Source organism: Lissotriton vulgaris, unplaced genomic scaffold (genome assembly GCF_964263255.1).
Source record: "Lissotriton vulgaris unplaced genomic scaffold, aLisVul1.2 SCAFFOLD_2288, whole genome shotgun sequence".
Taxonomy (NCBI): domain Eukaryota; kingdom Metazoa; phylum Chordata; class Amphibia; order Caudata; family Salamandridae; genus Lissotriton; species Lissotriton vulgaris.
In genome coordinates, this window is record NW_028253704.1 from 267,511 (window position 1) to 287,875 (window position 20,365).

General features: G+C 44.5%; 1 protein-coding gene across 1 annotated transcript in view; it reads right to left on the reverse strand.

The window, feature by feature from the left end:
• Positions 1-5,865: 5,865 nt before the first annotated feature.
• The window catches only part of TP53I13 (tumor protein p53 inducible protein 13), a 91,337-nt gene continuing 76,837 nt past the window's right edge, over positions 5,866-20,365 (reverse strand). The window contains exons 7-9 of the mRNA XM_086951453.1: positions 15,106-15,306; positions 12,039-13,380; positions 5,866-10,897 (exon numbers count right to left, since the gene is read on the reverse strand). Coding sequence (XP_086807579.1) covers positions 10,788-10,897; positions 12,039-13,380; positions 15,106-15,306 — 1,653 coding nt within the window. The 3' untranslated portion in view covers positions 5,866-10,787. The remainder of the gene's footprint in view (positions 10,898-12,038; positions 13,381-15,105; positions 15,307-20,365) is intronic.

The window sequence follows — 20,365 nt, forward strand, 5'->3', positions numbered from 1 at the left end:
CGGCTGCTGGTCTTCCTCAGCATCGCCTGGTCACCACAGCCACAGCGACAATGTCACTGTTGACTCTTCAGAACCTTCCTACATCGGTGTGCATTGTGTCTTCGTGACTCCTGTTCACCTCCGAGTGGCATAGACACTGTCCCCTCTGCTTGCAGGTTCTCCACTTCAATAATCCACCGGACTCCTTCACGGTCTTCTCCAGAAGCATCTTCTTCATAATCATACTTTGTTGTCTACGGCAGGTTGCAGCGTCACTTCATCCCTATGCACATGGCTTCCCTGGTAGAAGTAACCTGGTTCCTGGGGCATCCACGGGTGGGGTGGCTCTCCGAACTTCTGTCTTCCAAAGGGTCCCTTTCGGTACCTGTGGGAAGGGTCCTCTTTCTTCAAAACTGCAATGTGACTTCCCCATTGACTCCTATTGGACACGCTGCTGTGTTTCTACTCTGCACACAGCCTCCGTGGGGTTCCTGGGTACCTACCTTGGGTGTTTCCTTGTGTCCCCGGCTCCTCTGGGTCTTCTGGTCCAAGTACCGTCCTCCGCTGCTGTTCGCATTCCACTTTCTTAGTATATGGTTTGGTCTCCCCCTGGAGACCACTGTATTCTGTGGTACTTACCTGAATGCTTTTGAAGTATTCTTTGTATTGTGTTGATATCTCCGGGTAGGAGATATAACAATGTGATAGTGATATTGTGTTGTAATAAGGAAAATGCTACTTACCAGTATGCATCTGTTCATGGCATGCAGGGCTGCAGATTCACACACTAGTGCATAGATCGTCATCTGGTGGTGGGCCCGATGATTACACTTTGTTGTTGTCCTGGAAGAGTCTTTGTATGGTAGAGGACTCCTCCTGTGGAGAATAGTGCGCATGGGCATCGACTCCATCTTCAGGTTGTTTTTCGCCATTAGGGAAAATGATTGAGTTGTGTGAGAACAGAAAGAGATGTCCATGTATAGTGTATCTAATTAAGATATTACTGGAACAGATAAAGGTAGCCAGGGAGGCGGTGTGAAATTGCAGCCCTAAATGCCAAGAACAGATGCATACTGGTAAGTAGCATTTTCCGTTCGAGGCATAAGGGCTGCAGACCACACACTAGTGCATTGATAGCATAGCAGTTCTCTCCTTTAGTGGCGATTACCAGTATCTGTTGCAGTGGTTTGGAATAGTGTTTTGAGTACAGCCTAGCCCACCCTAGCTTGTTGTTTTGCTTGCACATCTACACAGTAGCGTTTTGTGAATGTGTGTGGTGTAGACCATGTAGCTGCCTTGCAGATATCATCTAAGGGAATGTTCCCTAAAAATGCCATAGATGCCCCTAGTTTACGGGTGGGGAGAGCCCTAGGTGGAATGGATAGAGTGTGTTTTGCTTGCTAGTAGCAAATTTGAATGCATTTGACAATCCACCTTGCAATCCCAGTTTTTGAGATGGGATTACCTTTATGTGGAGTAGAAAAGGACCCAAAAAGCTGTTTTGTTTTACGAAATGGCTTTGTCCTATCAATATAGTAGAGGAGAGCTCTTTTGACATCTAATGTATTGTACGGTGACTCTAGGTGTATATGGAAGCAATGTGTCAAGGCCGTCCGAATCCGGTTCCTCAGTGTTGTGCGATGCTCTATGGGGACCCACCTCTGAATCGACCCAAGTCCGGTTTGCAGTAAGCACAGACTTTTGGGAGCGATTGAGCGGGGGGAAAAGAAGGGAGGGGACTGCGGGGGATGGAGACCTGCAAGGGCGACAAAAGCAGACAACAAAGACCAAAACCTGCACACTCCCTTTCCTGACTATTGCCACTCCCTGATATGTCTAGGCTAGGCTCATACCTGTAAAAGGAAATAACATCTCCGAACAACAAAAGGGAGAAGAGAGAGACTGTATTGTCTGTTGATTTTATCGTCTCTTTACTTCTCCTAGATCAAAAGGAGCTTAACAACAGATAGTTGTGACTGTTCCAGAATTGTGATTACTGTCATCCCAGTTAGTTTTGTCCCACTACTGTAGACAGAAGAACCACAAGATATGATGTGCATAAGTTCCATCAAACATGAAGGACTTGAAAACAAGGGGGTCTCTCCCCAGCAGAAGCAACTCCAAATAAGTACGTTATGCTTAATGCGCTCTTGGGCATACGTTCAAACAACACAAATAGTCTCGAAAAAAGAGGAAGTAATAAGGGGACAGCGTTTCGCGGGTGTATACACCTCCCTGCAAGAGACCAGCCGGTCTCAGCCAACAGAGAGATCGCACTACCCAAGCGCCACAAGGTGCGCACTCCTTCTCTGCACGAGTACGCAGGAAAGTAGCGTCTCTGCCAACAGAGGAGAGTAAATCTGCCCCTTACGATACCTGAAATGCAGAATCACAGAAAAGTTGAGGGTCCGTAAAGGTCCTGAATACTCGGCGAACCCAGAACAGAGGTCTCTTCAGAGCAGACCACAAGGAAGGCTTTAAAGACGAAAATCGGAGGTCCGAAACCAGGAGTCTCGATAACAGCGTCCTGCGTATTACCTAAGAATTATCGGCAGCGTTTCCACTGGCTTGCCATCTTTTGTGCTTCCGTGTACGTCAGAACAACGCATCACGTGGTACGCCCCCTACGTGTCGAACCCGAAGAACATGGGAAATGTAGTCTTTTCCATGTTTCCCGGCTGTTTGTCACGCAGCTAGCGTGGCAACCGGCGCGGTGCTAGCGCGGTTCGTGACACAATGACCTTGCAAGGCCAACCCTACTGTGACTGAACCTCAAAGTTCATGGTTGAGAACATGTGATCTTTGCCCTGAGTGCATGTGTCAGTTGAGGCGCTAGAGAACCTTGGTCTCCAGAGTCATAGTTATCTTGGGCAATAGAGCGTGGGCTCTGCTCTTGTTCAGCCTCCTGACTACTGGACTGTATACCGCAATTGTTGTCTAACTCAAATGCCTCTATGTCTAGGAGATTTACTAAGATATTGCGCTGTGTTTGCATCACAAATGTGACACAAATCAGCGCAAAATCTTTTTATTCTAATTACCTTTCTAGCAATAAACGTGTTTGGAAATAACGTACTAGTAATGCTAAGAAGCACATTGCGCTGCTTCACATTACTTTGCACCATGGAGGCGTAACAAGTGTGGTACATGGGCATTCCCATACAACCACCCAAGGTTTCTCACGCTAAACCTAATTTAGTAAAAACAGTAGTTTGGGTTTAGCGTGAGAAAACTGCGCCCTTTTCAACTAGGCGCAAGGGAGAAAAAGGGAGAAATGCGTTCATTTCTCCTTCCTTATCAGACTTTGCATGCATGCTGCACTGTGCAGCAGGTATGCAAAGTGGGAAAAGCTTTGCATTGTGCCTAGCATACTATTTTGTACAGTGAGGGTAACCTTTCTGTACGAAACTTATGCTACACTCATGCACACACCCTGGCGCTAAGGCGTGTGCATGGCGCACGGCTGCTGAAATCAGCGCCAGCGCAAGGGACAGGGGAAGAGAGAGCCATATCTTTGAAAATCTGGTGCTCTCCTGCTCCCTCCCTGTTGTGCAATGCAGTGCAGGCTCGCAAGGGGCAGCGCTGTGTTGCATGCCTTTTTTGTAAATCTCCCCCATAGTATCTTGGTGATGCATGAGGGCCTATAGCATTCGCTTACTAACCAGTCGGTGTCAAGTAATCTTTTCCCATTTATAAGTCCTTAAACATTGAACCAGCGCATTCATCGCGTTCCCTTGGCCAGCAGAGATTGCAGATCCTTTGCTGGTCCGACTATGGAAATGTGTTACAGCATTTAAGGCAGAGCTTAAAGGGAGTATTTTCCATTGTCTTCCCCCTTCAAATGAGTCATTAATTCGACCTGGCCTTATGCAATTCAGTCCTGGACAGTTCGGGTGGTGGGCTTAGTGCCTATGTAGGAGTCTCTTGTCCCCAGGTTCGCCAGTAACAAAATATTCCTTATTGTGCATCTTTCATGGCGCACTCAAAAACGTCTGCAGCGGAGTACGTTTACTGGTTGATTATAGGTCTCACGGAAGGGATCACAAGATGGCAGGAGTGTGCACAGCATATGATCTGCAACATCATGTGAAGCAAACACATCTTTAATTCAGCAGAATAAAATTTAATTTAAACCAAATAATACCTCGTACATCCTTAGCTTCTTGCAGAGGCAAGCTTACAGCTATGTATCCCACACTAGCAGACATGATAACATGAAAGCAATGATGCGCATAATTACCCATAATAGTCAAAATAGGTTGTGGAGTCATTTCCAAATTAGTCACATAGCTATAGTCATTTTGACTTGAACTCTACCATATTCAAAAGACTCCAACACACTCCAGATACTTGCCAATGAGCTGAGATTTTCTATCAAAAATATCTAGTTGAGCTAATATCGTAGGTTTACTCCCTTCAATTGAAATTATCATTAGAGAAGATTAGAGTGCGCTGATGGGATACCTCTAGTCATCACTCTAATCAGAGGCTGGTGAGATAGTTTTAGGGTCCCCACTTCCCAAATTTACTTTAAATGACCAGTGCTATATGCACATTTATTCATACGAGGAGGAGACAAAACTGTGTCCGCATTTCAGGAGGGTTTCTACACGGTGTCTATGTATGTGAAATATACAACACAAAGGTGGGAACATAGCACTGTACAATGTGCTTACAATAAGAATTCGTAGCACAATATATGGGATGCATAAGAGACCCGGAAGCAGAGATTGTGTAGTACAGGAGAGAGAGCAAGGTTTACAATAATGAAATGGGACACACAAGGAAGGGGGTGGCACTATAGCATATATAATGGTAGGATTGGCACTTCCTTTCAGGGGGAGCGTTGGGGTTATGTCTACGCGCTAGAGGAGTCCCTTGCAGAATCGTGCTGTTCAATGACCACTTAAGAAGGAATGTCCTTTACATGGTATACTGCTGACATGCTTGCAACCAACACCTGTAGCAAAGCAGTTCTCAAAGAGCAAACATTTTTGGAGATAGAGTTGCACTGACAATCAAATGCATTGATAAGAAAAAATAGTTATCAAGCTTTGCCTTGCTGAAGAAAATTCAGAACTTTTCATGAATGGATATTACCCACATGGCACTGGAGGGCTACTAAATCGGATTTCACTTGAAACCCACACCTTAAAGCTAGTGGTGAATGCCAGATTAGGTCCGAGCGCGGACATAGATTTTATTTTAATGGTTCCCGGAGCCAGCGCTTTATCACCCGATGGGTATGTCCCTGCCAGAAACATGCTGTTTGATGAACATTTAAGAAAACACTATGATTTAAATGTTTTAGCGCAGAAATAATTGCCACCCAGCATATTCTGAACTCCACTGACGAGCTCCCAAAATGCGAACACATGCCTGGAAACAGAGGTATTATGTTGACAATCAAATGCAGTGAGAAAAAATAGCGTGCAAGCCTTGCTGCAATGTAGGAATCATAACTTTGCACGGATGGACTACATTCACCACAATGCACTGGGAGAATAACAGAGCCTTTTTAAATCCAAGACTTAAAACTATTGATGAAGAGGTTAGGTATTCAATGCAGCCACCGGGATGCGGTTAAGGAAACAGACAGCTGCAGCTTCGAAGTGCCGCTGTTGGATCCTTCATCAAATTATTTTTATGGACACTCAAAGCTGGTGGTAAAACTGAAGATTTAACATTGGGCTCCCAAGTACTGCCTGCACTTTCCTCTCTCTCATCACGTCATATTACTATTATTACAACTTCAATTGCATCATTTATTCTAATTCCGAATATGGGGGGCACATATGCCATTGCAATGCTTAGTACAGTTGTACACTTTTCACAAAAGAGCTGCAAATGTTAATACTTGTTTAAGAAAAACCAAACATTTGACTGTTCAGATTTAAAAAATATATGTTTTATTTAAACAATATAAATACCACAAACAATGGGTTTTAATGTTCTAAGGAAAAAGATGGTTAAAGTCAGGGCTTGATAGTCATTTGTTGGACGATAAACTCTTTGTAGAGTTTTCTGGGACCAGGAGCTGCAAGTTGGCCATGTGGCCACTACTTTCCTGGGTCACATTAACTGATATTGCTTGGCACTTTAAAAAAAAATGATGCCAGGATTCCACGGAGATAGATGAAGTAGGCAATCCTGGCTTGGCGTAACCTGTGTCCATATCCAAACTGGTCTGCGTTGCTTGATTTGTGGTTTCTTGGTGTACAGCAAGTACAGCTTTCACAATCCGGTACCACAGTCCCTTTGGTCATGTACGTGGGTCAAGCTCTTAGAAGGTTATGGTTTCGAGAGGGATCGATACTGCCCTCATCAATAGTAAGAAATGTGCCTGTCTCTTGTGCAAATAAAGTCGACTTTCAATGGACTTCTAGGTGTCCCAGATCATGGGTTCTACTTCCTGGAATCAAGGTTACCCTTGTAAAAAGGCTTCCCTTCTCTTGGATTTAACAGGTCTTTAGTGATTGCAGTTTTCAGGGTAACGGGTGTAGTGAAATACTGAAAAATACATAATTTACTTTCTTGTAGCACTAGTTTTGCAGTTTCTGTCTCTTAAAGATCTATATGCTGAGCATAAATCCATAATCTTTAGGTTGGTCTTGGAGACGCATCATACTATACTAAATACAAAAAATGTGAGTTGAACATTGGCACGTCACGTTTTACTCACAAGAACTCCAGGGCAAAACACCCAAAGCCCAGCGCTTGGATGCTATCTTCAGATTGTATTTCCACCTGTGGCATAAATGGCTACAAGTCATCTCTGAAATAAGACTAATAATGATCACTTTAACAATCTCTTTATTACTGATGTGGGTAAAGCATAAATAGAGCTCCCATTCCCTTGGTTTACTTATAGCTTATGTAGCCAGATCAGCCAGATCAGCCAGGTCTTGACTTCTTGTAGAAGTTGCCCTTGGCAGGACTGCACATTATTTTTCATTGATCTAGAAACAGCTTGAATAAAGTGTACTTTCCATTGCTAGTTTCCCCAATAGTCTTGCCAGCCAAAAGCCACAGTCAGTTAGCATTTCAGAACTTATGTAGTACATCATTACTTTCCTTCTCACGTATAAGAAACATATTGATTTGGTAACTGCTGGCAAGTGAGTAAGGAAGAAAGAATGTGGGTAACTGTATAATTTGATCAACATGAAAAAGTAAAATAACCTTTGGTAATAGTTTGAGGTAAATTTGGAGAATAAAGCTAGCCTTTTGAATCTTATGAATAGTTCTAAGATCAAGAGAGCCCATACATTATTGCTTCACCTAAACAAAGTAAATTCTATTATAAAGTTACTTTGAATCTTAATTACTTACTAGAGTATTTTTGCGTTGGCTGTAATGGCAGCTACATTAAGCTTTTTAGTTGATACTTGAATCCGGCAATAGCTACCTCTTTCACAAGCTCAATGTTTTTAGTACTTGTAGCATTTCTAGTCTTATCCACTGACTGGCTTCCTCCAACAACAGATTGACATTTTGTATTATCAATTTGCAATGCATAGTGTGCAAAACAATTTAAGCGCTGCAAACCTAGTATGTACTATAAACTTCCATCTTTTTGTGTCTGGATGTGCAGCCCATTCCTTGCCTTTCAGCAATGGTTCATCCTTTATTGCTCGCTTTTTTGTAGAGAACGCTTCGCTCTCGTACAATTGTAGATGCAGATTATCCATCTTCACACAGTTAGAAGGTAGGTTTGTGGGGTTCATCAGATTTTGATGAAACACCCATTTCTATCTGAGGCACTAAGCACGAATTGTATTGGAATAACCTCAACTTTTCGCTGTATTGGGATGGTTAGGTGAAAGAAATGTAAGTTTTTATTGTTTGGGTGAGACTCTCCCTCTAGTGGTGCGACCTCTCCCGCTCGATGATGGGTTGGCTGAGGAACTGCCTCTTTAACGGATCTGGGATTAATGCCTTGAGAGGGACTATAAAGTCCACATGCCAGGCTACAGCTCTTTCACATGGGTATTTGTGTCACAGTAGGTCTCGGTTCTTGTGGTGTCACATTACAGGAGATTATTCCCTGCTGTACACATCTCACTGACTTTACAAGAACGGTCTTTTGTTAAATCACTGTCTACAGCTTTTAGGACTCCTTGCTTAAAGAAAGATTTTCTTCTGCCACCAAATTATGACTGCACCTTAGGCATAGAACATAAATCTCCTAGCCATAAGGCAAGGAGGGGGTGCCCATGCAAAGAACCAGTCCTAACTACCTGCATGTAGCAACCAGTAAAACCCTGATGAAGATGCTTGAAATACTTTTCTCCCTGAACGGCAGCCACCTTCCCTTGGTGCTTATCAGGTAGAATCTTAATGGGTTATTCAATGCGATGGATCAGTTTATAATATTAACATGGCAATGCAGTGGAGTCTGCCAAAAAATACAAGTTTTTAATCTACAGATGCAAACACTTGATAACCTGTCAAGGTGGAGCACTGTAGTGGACCCTGGGTTGACAGTGTTTTCTGGTACAATGGAAAATCAATTAGTTATTTTCCACATGTCCTGTTATATAGACTTTATATCAAGGACAGTTGTGTACCACACCAGACTTGCTGGATGTCTTTGCACCGGGAGGTTTTAACTACTTCTTTGTAAGGTGTTATTTTTTCTATCTCGAAATATACGTTATCACCCTTCTGTTCGTTCATACTTCACAGGTGGTGGGTGCTCATACAATAGTTAGTTTCTTTGTGTGGTAGAGAAGGTTTAATTGGATAAGAGTCATTGCCTTGTTCTTCTGAAGACTGTTATCTGTAAATTTTCTGTGCTCAAAAACTCAATGTTTAATGATTTCTTAAGGACCTGCAATGTATTGCCAATTTATATATTATGGACTTTTGTGTCCTAGAATAGCAGGCGTTAGCTGGGTCAGATTCCTGTAATGTGTTAGGCGCTGCCTTATTAGGGGGAGGTGCAATATTCACGTCTTACTTGAAAAAGCAGCTTATTCTTATTTAGAATAGGTTTTGAAATTGATGGCGTAGCATCAAAATTTTGAGTTTTGATTTTAGCATCAAATAATATCCAGCTCGGCTCAAAGACAAAATGACAGGTTTGAAGATAAAAAAATCACACATTTTGTTTTGCTCGGGACTAACGCACAAGCTTTGTGGTGGATGGAGCAAAGTAAAACTTGAGCAAATTTCCAAATGACCTCAGGACTATGGCACGCTTAATGCATTTAAACAAGAAAGGGCCACTAGATGTAACCTTTTTCCAACAGACAACGTACTTACCCTAAAGACTGTGGGTATGTGTTTGTCTATTATATCTTTTCAAACAGATCCTCAACATAAGTTTTACAAAGTCCCTTAGGATTCCACCTCAGAGCACTCAAACTCTGTCTCGGACGCCTGCTCAGACTGGACCAGGGTTCACAGAAAAATCCACAGTTGTGCGTTCTGAATCAATGACATAAGCAACCCACTGACTTTTGGAAAAGGGTCCAAAATTAAATAGCATTTTCTCCATGCCAATTCATTCTATACACAATGTACGGTTTTGTAGATCTATTAGGGACTGGTTGACTTCACGTGATCCTCGATACTTTGATTACAACAAAGATGATCATGCTTCTCTTCCTGACCTGATGGTCGAAAAAGAGAATCTGAAGTATGTCCAGCTGTGGGGCGTCACCAAGCTGGCCTCACAGAGAATCATTCATGAAAAATACCAACATTTTTCTTAAAGAAAATAAAGATTCTATTCCTAGACTAACCACTAGATTTCCGAATTAAAAACAGCGTTCTAATATATAGTAAAAGCCAAACTGTGACAACCCTACTGGCCCTACTTTCCAGAGGCAAATGTCTATCTTGCAGTGTCATCTATTTACAGTAATCTAGTCTAACTGTGAACACGGTTACAGCAAATACTGTCAACCTGTATGGCAATGGATGCTGTCAGGCAGATTGGTACAAAAGTCTTAATGGCGGTGGGAAAGCAAGGAGGGAGGAGTAGGGGAGTCCGGGAATATCCGGGCTGTAGCTGGCTGGACGAGTTGCCAAAATGGAACTGCCAGTATTACCCTGTTTAACGCATTTTAATTCTCCCTTTTAAATCAATTGTAGTGTTCATGATTTTGTCCTCACATGTATATTTAATGAACTGCAGGCTACTAAGGAATTTAAAACAGACAGCCTATGAGTAATTAAAATAAGGGCAGTATATTCATCAACTGACCATACCCGCCAGTTTAAAGGACTTTATTAAAGCTATTTTACACCACTCCCACAATAAATATTCTTTTCTTCAACAATGTGCTCTTGTTCATAGTCCCATCACACTGAGCAGAGAACGATTGCACTTTATGCAGATGAGGTAATTTATAATAAATAAAATGGTATTTGTAGTGTAGCTCATTTCGCACCACCTTGGTGCTACTTCAGAACACAAAGGTGTACTTTTATGCAGTTTGGAAGTGTGGGGGAAGTAGAGAAAAAATTAGATTAGTGTGTGGGGTGAAGGAGACGTAGAGGTCTGATGGAGCTGTGCAGCATACTTTGTCAAACAAGATGAGGGCTATTCAGTCTGTACCCTTGAGTGCAATGAAGGAACTATCAATACTCGCCTAAAGATGGGCTAACTTGCCAAAGGCAACGTGATGGTGCCGCGATCTGATGGCTCTGCGAACCAATGCAAAGTCGTAGACGGGACTGCCTTCTAGCTAGCATCAATCGCCACTTCTTTGTAGTGAAATGCACAATTCGCCATGCCATGGCAACACTGCCAGCTGAATGGTAGGTTCCGACTACAACGGAGGTGTCAACTCGCATGCTCAATCCGAACTGTCACTCAGATTCTCGTAGAAGACAAGTGGGCGTTTCTTATAGGTCTGCCTCTTTTTCCTACGCGCCTGCCCAACTGTGAGTCGCCTCTTGATGATTGCTACAGAATAAAACACAGAGAGAGGACAAACTGTAAGAAAACTGAACATCGCTTAGCCAGACAGATGCATTCACTGATTGGTACACTGTGCCAGAGGGTCCGGTCGCTCTCCCGCCTCACTAGTCTACCGCTCCAAGTCTCCCCCACTGAATTCAAGAGAGAATACATAATTCACAGAAAGACAACACAGCAACTACACCCCGGAGGCATCTCAAAATTCATTCAGTCTCTCCCAAAAGCAATTTAATTTTAAAATCTTTGGAAAGCATATGTGATTATGAAGTGCATAGTTTCAAAGAAAGCATAAAAAAAAAAATTAAATACACTCTTCGGTGCTGGTCACCAACACTGCCAATCTTCCAGTGTATTTATAACCATCTAACCCTTTTTTTTGTACCCAAGAAACAAACGTTTTCCCATCTGGGTCAACATCCACACAGGACAGCAACCCCCACTGCTGCCCCATAGGAGAGTCCCCCTGCCTTCGTGATACTGGTGCCACACCACTCAACCCTTGGGCCGCCACTGTTCTGCATACTCGAGGAGAACAAGCTATGCATGTGTTGATCTCTCACCCCGGAAGGAAATACAACTGGAGTTTCAGGAAAGTGTATGAATGTCAACCATCTAACTGTCGTGGGTAAACACTCTAGGGAGAGGTCTAATTTTGCGGGGGGTTTTAATGCTCGAGTTTTTCAAAGAGGTGTACGTCTGAAGAAAACAAAGAACTCACTTAATGTATTCTGTCCCTTTCTCTAAATAGTGGTATGTGGGTTTGTGCAAAAGTATTTTTAAATATAACTAAAAATATAAAATCGGTTTAGATTAAACAGAATTTTCACTGAAGAAGTATAATAATATAGATGTTATAATGACACTGGAAAATTGTAACATACTTATTTGAGCAAAGAAAACATTTGAAAATACGGTTAGCCTTTCCTCACAGTTTGGCCCCTACTTGGGGCCATCAAAACCCCATCAGAAATGTATGGTACAAGGTATTTATTTAAAGTAGCAAGTAATTAAATTTAGCCTGACATTCTTAAAATCATGCATCAGGGCTTTTGTCCCAAGTCTCAGCCTGTACAAGTGTTTCCAGTCAGCGGAAGTGTATTTTCTAGATGAAGCATGAGATGCTTACCGGACACAGTCTCCTGTCCTTCCTGGTCGCTGTCGGGTGCCCAGTATAAGCTCTCGCTCTTCCGGAATTTCCTCCACAGCCTGGTGTATAACACAGCAAGGGTCAGTAGAACAAAGAGGAATGTCAGTGCCGCAGCTGCCCAGGCAGCTTCTTCTGTGCGAGGGGTCCTGACAAACATGTCCACCGCAGCTCGTGGTACCTCTTGCCCACTCTGTCTGTGTTTTGTGCTGGCCAAGACCCCTGCCTGGGCCAAGGCCTGGTGGCCGTCTGAGGAGCCCAGCGGACAATAGCATTGCTCCTTTTTAGCACCTTCACCTTCTCCTTTCTCTACCATCCCCGTAGACATGGTGCTGCTATTCATGGCATCTGGGACTTCCAGCCTGGAAGCACCATCTTTCACATCTGTGGAGGGAGTGGAAGGGCGGCCATCTCCAGTTGCCACCCCTTGTCCCTCATGCCTTACCGAATTTGAACTGTTCCCACTTTCCCTTTCTTTCTCATGCTCGGAGAAAGCATGATTCTGGGAATAGTTCATGGATTCTGCCACAGGTTTTGAAAAATTCATAGTGACAAGTCCACTCTTCTGAGAATTTTGCAGATTAGAGCCTCTCTCGATAAAACCCCCCTTTTCCTGAAAATTGACTGTTGGTGGCAACTGGGTTGTAGAGGTCCTTTGAAGGCTCATCACATTGTCAGGCATTAGTACAGTACCTGGTGAGCTTCCTCTGGTCTTGTTGTATTTCTGTCCTGCTGTTGTCTCCTGCTCCTTGCTGTCACCCAAGCCATCTCTACTTCTATTCGCTACACCGTCAGATGTGGAGTTACCCGTGTACCCAATGTGCTCCACAACGGATCTTCTGCTATCCTCCTTGCTTGCAACGTCCTTGCTATTTTCTGTCTCCCTATGAATGGCTCCTGTGTTCTTAGTCTCTTCCAGGCGGACACCCTCTTCCTTGCTATCTTCTGATACAAACTGTATGCCTGTGGGCTTGCTATCACTATCCCATCCACTTTTTGACCTGGGACTCGCTACTTCTAGCTTTACTCCATCATCTGGAGAGGTGGGGTGATTTATGGAAGCAGGTCGGTGCGTATGAAACAAACTCTCCGGTTGTATTGTAGGCCCTGCAGCCTCTCTGACTCCCACACCATCTCCAGGGTGACCCTCAGGGTCTGATGTTGAAATATTGTTCAAATACCCTCTTCTGGTCACAGGATCTGGCGGTACTGCCCTTCTTTGCTTCATCATCTTATTGCGGATTATAGCCAATCGTTTCACTTCCGGTTTCCTTTCTTTGGTGACTGCAATGTCCTGCGACACATAAAAGCTCTTCTTCCGCATCTGCGAATAACAAATGAAAAAGATGCATAAAGATTCAAATGAACTGAGGCAACAAGCGTGTCACTGTCCTTGAATCCGGCAGGGCAGGTGCATGCAACCTTTGGTCCACCCTTCCCAGGAAGCCTATCTGGTACCTGCCGCCACTTCTTAGCAAAACATTCCTTATGTTTAATATCTCTTACTCCGCATCCGATGAGAACTAACTTTTGTAACCTGTCTGCTGTGGGCTTTTTAAAAATTATTATAAAAATATTTCCAAACTAACAAAGGAAAAGTACGCTTTCAGAAAGAAAAAAATCGTACTTATGTAAAACCAATAAAGCACGTATTGAATGTAAATGTGATCAAGAGGACTCATTTTACTAAACATAGCTATAAACATATTTGGTCAGCCCCATAAAAGTTTATAAACCTTCCCCAAATGTCATTCGTGCTTGAATGTTATTCCTAGATATGATAATTTCCAGACCAGCCAAACTAGTCATCTCTTGCAATCAAAAGATTCGTCTTGAGTTTTGTTTTCTAATTCTTTAACACCATTAAGTTTCCCATCACACAAGACACAACCGCTTAAGAACAAAGATCTGTCTTTATCTGGCGAATTCAGGATAAGGGCAATGATGTAAAAATTCTAATTTTTGTTCTTTATTGCCTGGTCTTTACCCTGTACCCACCACAAGCCAAATAATTTAATTAGAGACGAATATCTTAATAGAATTTTCTGCTGAACCAACCAAAGTGACAAGTTCGGCATAAAGCACATTATCAGTCCTAAAGCAGCCACCTTTCTAAATCAATCACCAGTTCCGATTCCCAATCCTTTATCTTTAGTTTTTATCACGGGTACAACCACATCAAGAGCCACGAACATAAACAACCTGCTTAGAGAGACAATACTACCCAATACAGATTCCATTACTATTACTTCTCTCAGTATTTCCTGCAGTTCTCGTGTTGCTATCCTAACTTTTCTTAATTTTAAATGAATCCAGATTCTACATTTAATCCAAAAGCCACTGCCTTTAAAATTAGGACTTTAAGTTGCTCTAAACCTTCAATCCTATCTTCCGCACACCAAGTCCTGGCACTCCTGTCAAATTCCAAGAGGCAGTTTATACATAATGGTTTCTTTTTTTACTAGTCGCTACAGTGCTTTAAAACAACTTCACGCTACTGCTATACCCCAATTCAAACAAAACTGTAATCAGCAATGTGCTTCCAATGTAATGTTGAACACTTTTAACCTAATCAGCTGCAATAACATTACCCAACATCAGTTTATTTTATAATAAAGGGACGAATATTCCCCACAAAAAAAAGAGGATTGACCGGCAATTCAAATTCAGAGGAGTCCACCATATGGACTCCTATTTTTTTGTACCACTCAACCTACTTACATGTTTTAGCCTCCACGGTGCGTCAGATTTTAATTTTTTTGCCTGCCACTTTACCCTTAATCTTCCAGGCTAGCACTTCTCTAGAAATACAGTCAAATAAGATACTAGCTGTGGGGCAAAAACTAGAATGGGGTATGGGGGCTCCTCTGTAGTGTTCAAGGACTATCTAAAGCCCCCTCCTGTTGTAACTCAGCCTCTTTACTATTCCATAGAGCAGTTGAACCCTACCTGCGATCCCACAACTACATACTGCAGAGGAATCAGCTGGGCAAACGGAATCTTCTCATATCTGCTCTGTCCAAGAGTGCTCTTGGATAACGGGTCTCACCTTAAATTGTGGTTTCGGATAAAGCATCTTGTCCTCATTCAGACTCGCCACAGCTGGACGTATAAGGAGGTAGTCATAAGTATTGCCTTTAAGCTCATATTTCGAGGTATGCGGAGTGTGCTCGTGCAGCCATGTCAATGTCTCAGTCAGGTTGATCTGCTGCATTTCGAGTGTTGCAGCCCAGGAGGCCAAAGCAAGTGGCTGAAGCAAAGTAGGAAAAAAAACAGAGGCTCAGATGTAGGCAAAACAAGACAGACTTCACAGGCCTAATGAAAACTCCTGAGAAGAGAGATACATCACATCTGCTAAGTGGCCAAACCGATGGCAGGCACAACAAGAGATACAAGTTCTTTCAACAATCAAAGAAATGACAGAATTATAATGAACTAATGTTACAAGTGCTAACTGTTGTTGTGGGGATATGATGACTAACAAAATACATGGTACAAACTCACTCAGTCTGTCCATCTCCATAAGTAGTCACTGATTCTGTATGCCCAGCACAGGCTAACATAAAAAAAAGTTCTCAGAGTTCATCCAGCAGCAGATATAGAATCATTCACTATAAATTCCTTCACAGATTATACTACACACCTGCACGGCTACACAGATTCCAGCTAAGGCCTAGTGACGCTTGTGACAGATGCGGGGCCCCGGGGGCTGACTTCCTGCACCTTGCATGGGAATGTGCTCAGGTATACCACTATTGGGAACAGGTCTTCCAGGCACTTTCCAAGATGGTCAATGAGGCGGTAGCACCCAATCCATTACTGGCACTATTAGGCTACGTTGAACCTCTCCAAGCTGCTCACCGCAAGTATGTGGCGATGGCCATGTTATTAGCCAAGCGCAGAGTAGCCTGCAGGTGGGGAAGGGGGAGGGCACCTAAATTTAAGGAGTGGATGCGGGACATGGTGTACTGCCAAGAACAATTGCACACTTACGCTGAACTGTTACCTCCCGCTTCCAGACCCACTGATGTTTGGGCCCCGCTGCACTGCTATTTAATAACGGACTCTCCAATAGATACCGAGGATTGAGGTTGGAATACTGGGAATTTGCTTTGCTGCCCCTTACACATGGAGGATGTGGAGATGTGTTAAGATACTGTAGGGTCTCATACCACCTTTGAATGTAGACATGCCATCACACCGGGGCACATGCCTCTCCATCTTCGTGACTGAGTTATCGCACATGTTAAAGTTACTTACAATAGTTACAGAAAATGTAAAACGAATTGATGTGTCTAAGTTACGTTTGTACTTGTCATTGAGTTGATGCGTTAATTATGCAATACTACATATGCCGATTGTTGAATTTCACTTTTCATCCTGATGATCTACACTAATAGCGGCCAGCCTCCGGGTTGTAGGCATGACGCTGTGTAACCCTGACAGTACTCAATAAACGTTTTACACCAAAAAAAAAAAAAAAAAAAAAAAAAAAGTTCTCAGAGTTAAAGCAACCTGAAGAGCCTTTGACCCTTCACATTCTAGAGACAAATGGACAAGGTTCTGCACCTCCAATCTTATATTTATCCCTACCCCCTGCTGATTGAAGAGCAAAGGATCCTCACAGGACAGGTGAGGTTTTGAACATTGAAAGCTTAACAAAAGCCCCACTACTCTAGGGCTAGGACTATGTATTCAATGTCAAGTAGACTGCCTCACCTCAAATCTGTGATGCCGCTGTCCTTCCAGGATCTCAAGCTCCTTAGTAAATGAGCAGTCCACAGTTCCCCAATTGAATCCCCTGCATCCCAAGTCTCTTTTCTTGCTGCGGGTCTGAAGGTAAATGTAGCAATGATAGACTGCATCAGCGTTCTGACTTAGCTAAGACTCGCTCACTCTGGCCTGCCTAACTGCTTCTCTGTGTACAATGATTTCTAACTTCAATCCTCACGGTCAACTTTTACCTACCCCTTGCAACTCCTCCTTTTTAGGTTTCGCTGGGGGGCGGAGCCGTTAGGCTCCTCCTCCAGCGAAATCTGTAGTTTCTAGTATGGGTGACTTTAACCCGCCTCTCTGCTTCATTGGCTAGCTCCATAAATGGAGGCTAGCCATTGGAACAGAGAGGCGTCCGTCAATGCCGGACCAGACACGGGGGCGTTCCCGAGATTCTTTGGCTTTTGCCGACGTCACGCGACGCCGGGAACGCCCCCGTGTCTGGTCCGGCATTGCCGGCACCCGCCTTCCGTCGTCAGCGTCTCTCCTCCCCCTTTCCCGCCCCCTCCCGCTTGTTATATTTTTATTTACGGGTGCCACCCCGTTTTTATTTAATTATTGGAGGCCGGTGCCCACCCGGCATTGCTCCGTGTTGATTTCACTGCCGCTGGCCCGGAGATCGAGCAAGAGGAGCTGCGCCCGCCTCCCTGCCAAGGGCCGCGCTGCCATTGGCGGCCCTCAGCGCAGGAAGCCAGGCACGCAGTGGTGCGACGTGGGCGGGGCCTCGAGGCGGCCATTTCCGCTTCCCCCTGCCCGGGGGAAGCCTGCTGGTGGTTCGTTGCCGGTCTCCCGTGTGGAGAGGGAGACCGGAACTGCTGGGGAAGCCGCCGTAAAGGAGCCCCCTCACGCAAGGCTGTTTAATCCCTCCCGCTTCCGTGTCTTTCCCGCCTCCCGCTTCCGTTCCTCCCCCTCCCCGTGTGTCCGTTCCGCCCCCCTCCCCGTGTGAAAGTGATTTGTTTCTGGAGCTCGGCTCGGGTCCATTCCCCCCCCCCCTCCCGCTCGGAAGCGCGTGTGCAGTTGCTCGTTCGACTCGGGTGTGGTTCTGTGTATGTACTTGTTAGCGTTGCATTAGCATGCAGAAATGCACCCAGGGGCAGTCACCGGATCAGCTCCAGTTGCTCTGGTGTCCTTGGCATTCCTGTGATTGTTTCGTGTCTGACTTTCAGTTAAAAGAGCAATCACTGGTGGTGACGGTTATCACTTGTTGTCATCGTGGAGGCTGACATCTCGGGATTGCAGTGGGTAGGTGCAGAGAACGGTTCGCCATCCTCTAAGAGTACTTCTCGGGGAGCTTTATGCCCCAGTTCTAATGTCAGAGTGGAGCCCATATAGCGCTACCTCGTCGTAGCCCTTTTAAGAACTGCCATCTCAGACAGACGATGTGGAGTGAACTACCAATAGAGGGTAACGAGGCGGGACATAAAATGTTAAAAGCTTGCAAGACGTGCCGCACAGACCTGTAGAACTGAAAGCAAAAAAAAGGGGGTGGGGGCGCAGGGAAACGATGAATGACAGGGCACAGCCAATTGGAGTGGAAGAGGCGGGACCAGGGCGTGATAGGGGTGCGGCCTATGTAGATAATGAGGCGGCTCTTGAACACCTGAGGAATGAAAGGGGGGAGCGGTCGCCAAAAATAGGTGGGCAGGGCAAGGGCGGCCAAAGACCGACCGCGAGTGCAGATTGACAAACTCTATCAGCTGTTTAGGTCTTGAGCCCAGCCAGTGACCCCCTGAGCGTTGGGAGGCAATCCGCGCAGAGAAGGAAGAACACGTGTACTACAGTCCAGCGAGGTTGCTGGCTTAGTACAGCGACAGAGGTGCCTAGACATGGAGAGGGAGGCGCTATACAGGCATTTCCTGCGTGAGCCCGGCAGCGTGGTTCATTGGTGTCATTTGGGCACAAAAACCGAAGGGACATCTTGACAGAGGTGCCTAGACACGGAGAGGGAGGCGCTATACAGGCATTTCCTGCGTGAGCCCGGCAGCGTGGTTCATTGGTGTCATTTGGGCACAAAAACCGAAGGGACATCTTCGCTGTTCGGAGGAGTCCGCTGTCAGTGAAAGAAACGGTGCTTCCCAATTCCATGAGTGTAGGGGGTGTATCTGGGAGAGTGAGTGTGTGCTTCTAGGTGAAGAGGGAGGCCCCTAGATTACAGAGGTGGGCCAAGCTAATTTATTTATTTGTTACATATATTAATTGCATAAGAGGAAGGACGAATGCGTCTCCGTGTGTAGTGTTTTTTTTCTCAAGCGAGGTAAGCTGCTGTCGGTGTGTACTGAGGAAGGAAGCTGTTAATGCGTTTACTGATTAGTACGATTCTACATAGAGAAAGTGGAGGCTTAGGGGGGTAAAGTGCTTCTTGTGTGTAGAGTTGTGGATCTTTCAGCTAGGTAAGGGGCAACTCTGTTGAGAAGGGGATGCCTCTGAGACGTAAAGTCCTACAGCTGGTACAGCCACTGGTAAGTTGCTCTAATATGCGCTTCACCCCCTTGAATAGATCCTTTGCACATACCTACACACCACAATCTGACCTGCCAGTAGCATGCAGGGTCTGTAGCTTTGATTCTTCTCACCTGTCCTGCACTGAGAAGGTCTGAGCATCTAAGCTGCACAAATTCACCTGCATTGGTTAGTGACCTACGACTCATTTTTTTCCGTCTTAAAAATCCGGCCTTGCTTCCTGGCTCATTGATGGAACCTCCATTGTGCACTTGGGGCCTGCATCACCCATCTGAAAGGGCGCCACCACTGGTCACAAGTTCCACAGCCAGTGTCTAATTTTAACTGGTGGCTGCAGGTGGTGGCCCGATGGCACTTATTTTTGGGGACCAGTACTCATTTTTTGTTTTCAGACTTTGACCCAGAGCAAGAGAGAGGAAACACATGCAAGGGGAAGGGAGGAGAAAGAGAAATACGGACAATGACAAAGGGACAAAGCAGTGATGATAAGAACCTGAAAGCGTGAGATAACGAGGCAGAGTTTCTGGTGGTGGATTAGAGATGCATGAGGTGGAATCAAAACTACTAAATTTGGAGCTTGGCTCTTAATTCCTTTACAAATAAAGTACTGACCACAGCAGACTTTCAGAAAGTTTTCCTTGAGCACATTCTGTATCCTCTATCTGCTTTGCTTTTGACTAGGCACTGTGTGTGTGTTTTTGTTAAGGATATAACTAGTAGTAATGCACATACTTAGGTTTTAAGGTTCCAAGTGGGTTGATAGTTTGTTTTAGTTGATGGGCACCTAATTTGACAGCCACCACCACTGCTATCCCAAAACATCTATTCCTGTTCAGCTACAATTGCCCCGAGGTCAGCCGCCACCCTCCCTGGGGAAGACTTCTCCTTCGTCAGTCGTACTGTGAAGTTCCTGCTCTTCTTCAATATGCACTTCTGGGTAAGTGCTATTCATGCTATTAGTCCTGTTATTTGAACAGAGTGTGTATGACATTATGAAATGTCATAGGAAGCAGCCCTTGCTTGTCTTTTCTATACTATATCCATTCAGTCATATGTGAATTTGAAGTGTGTTGTAG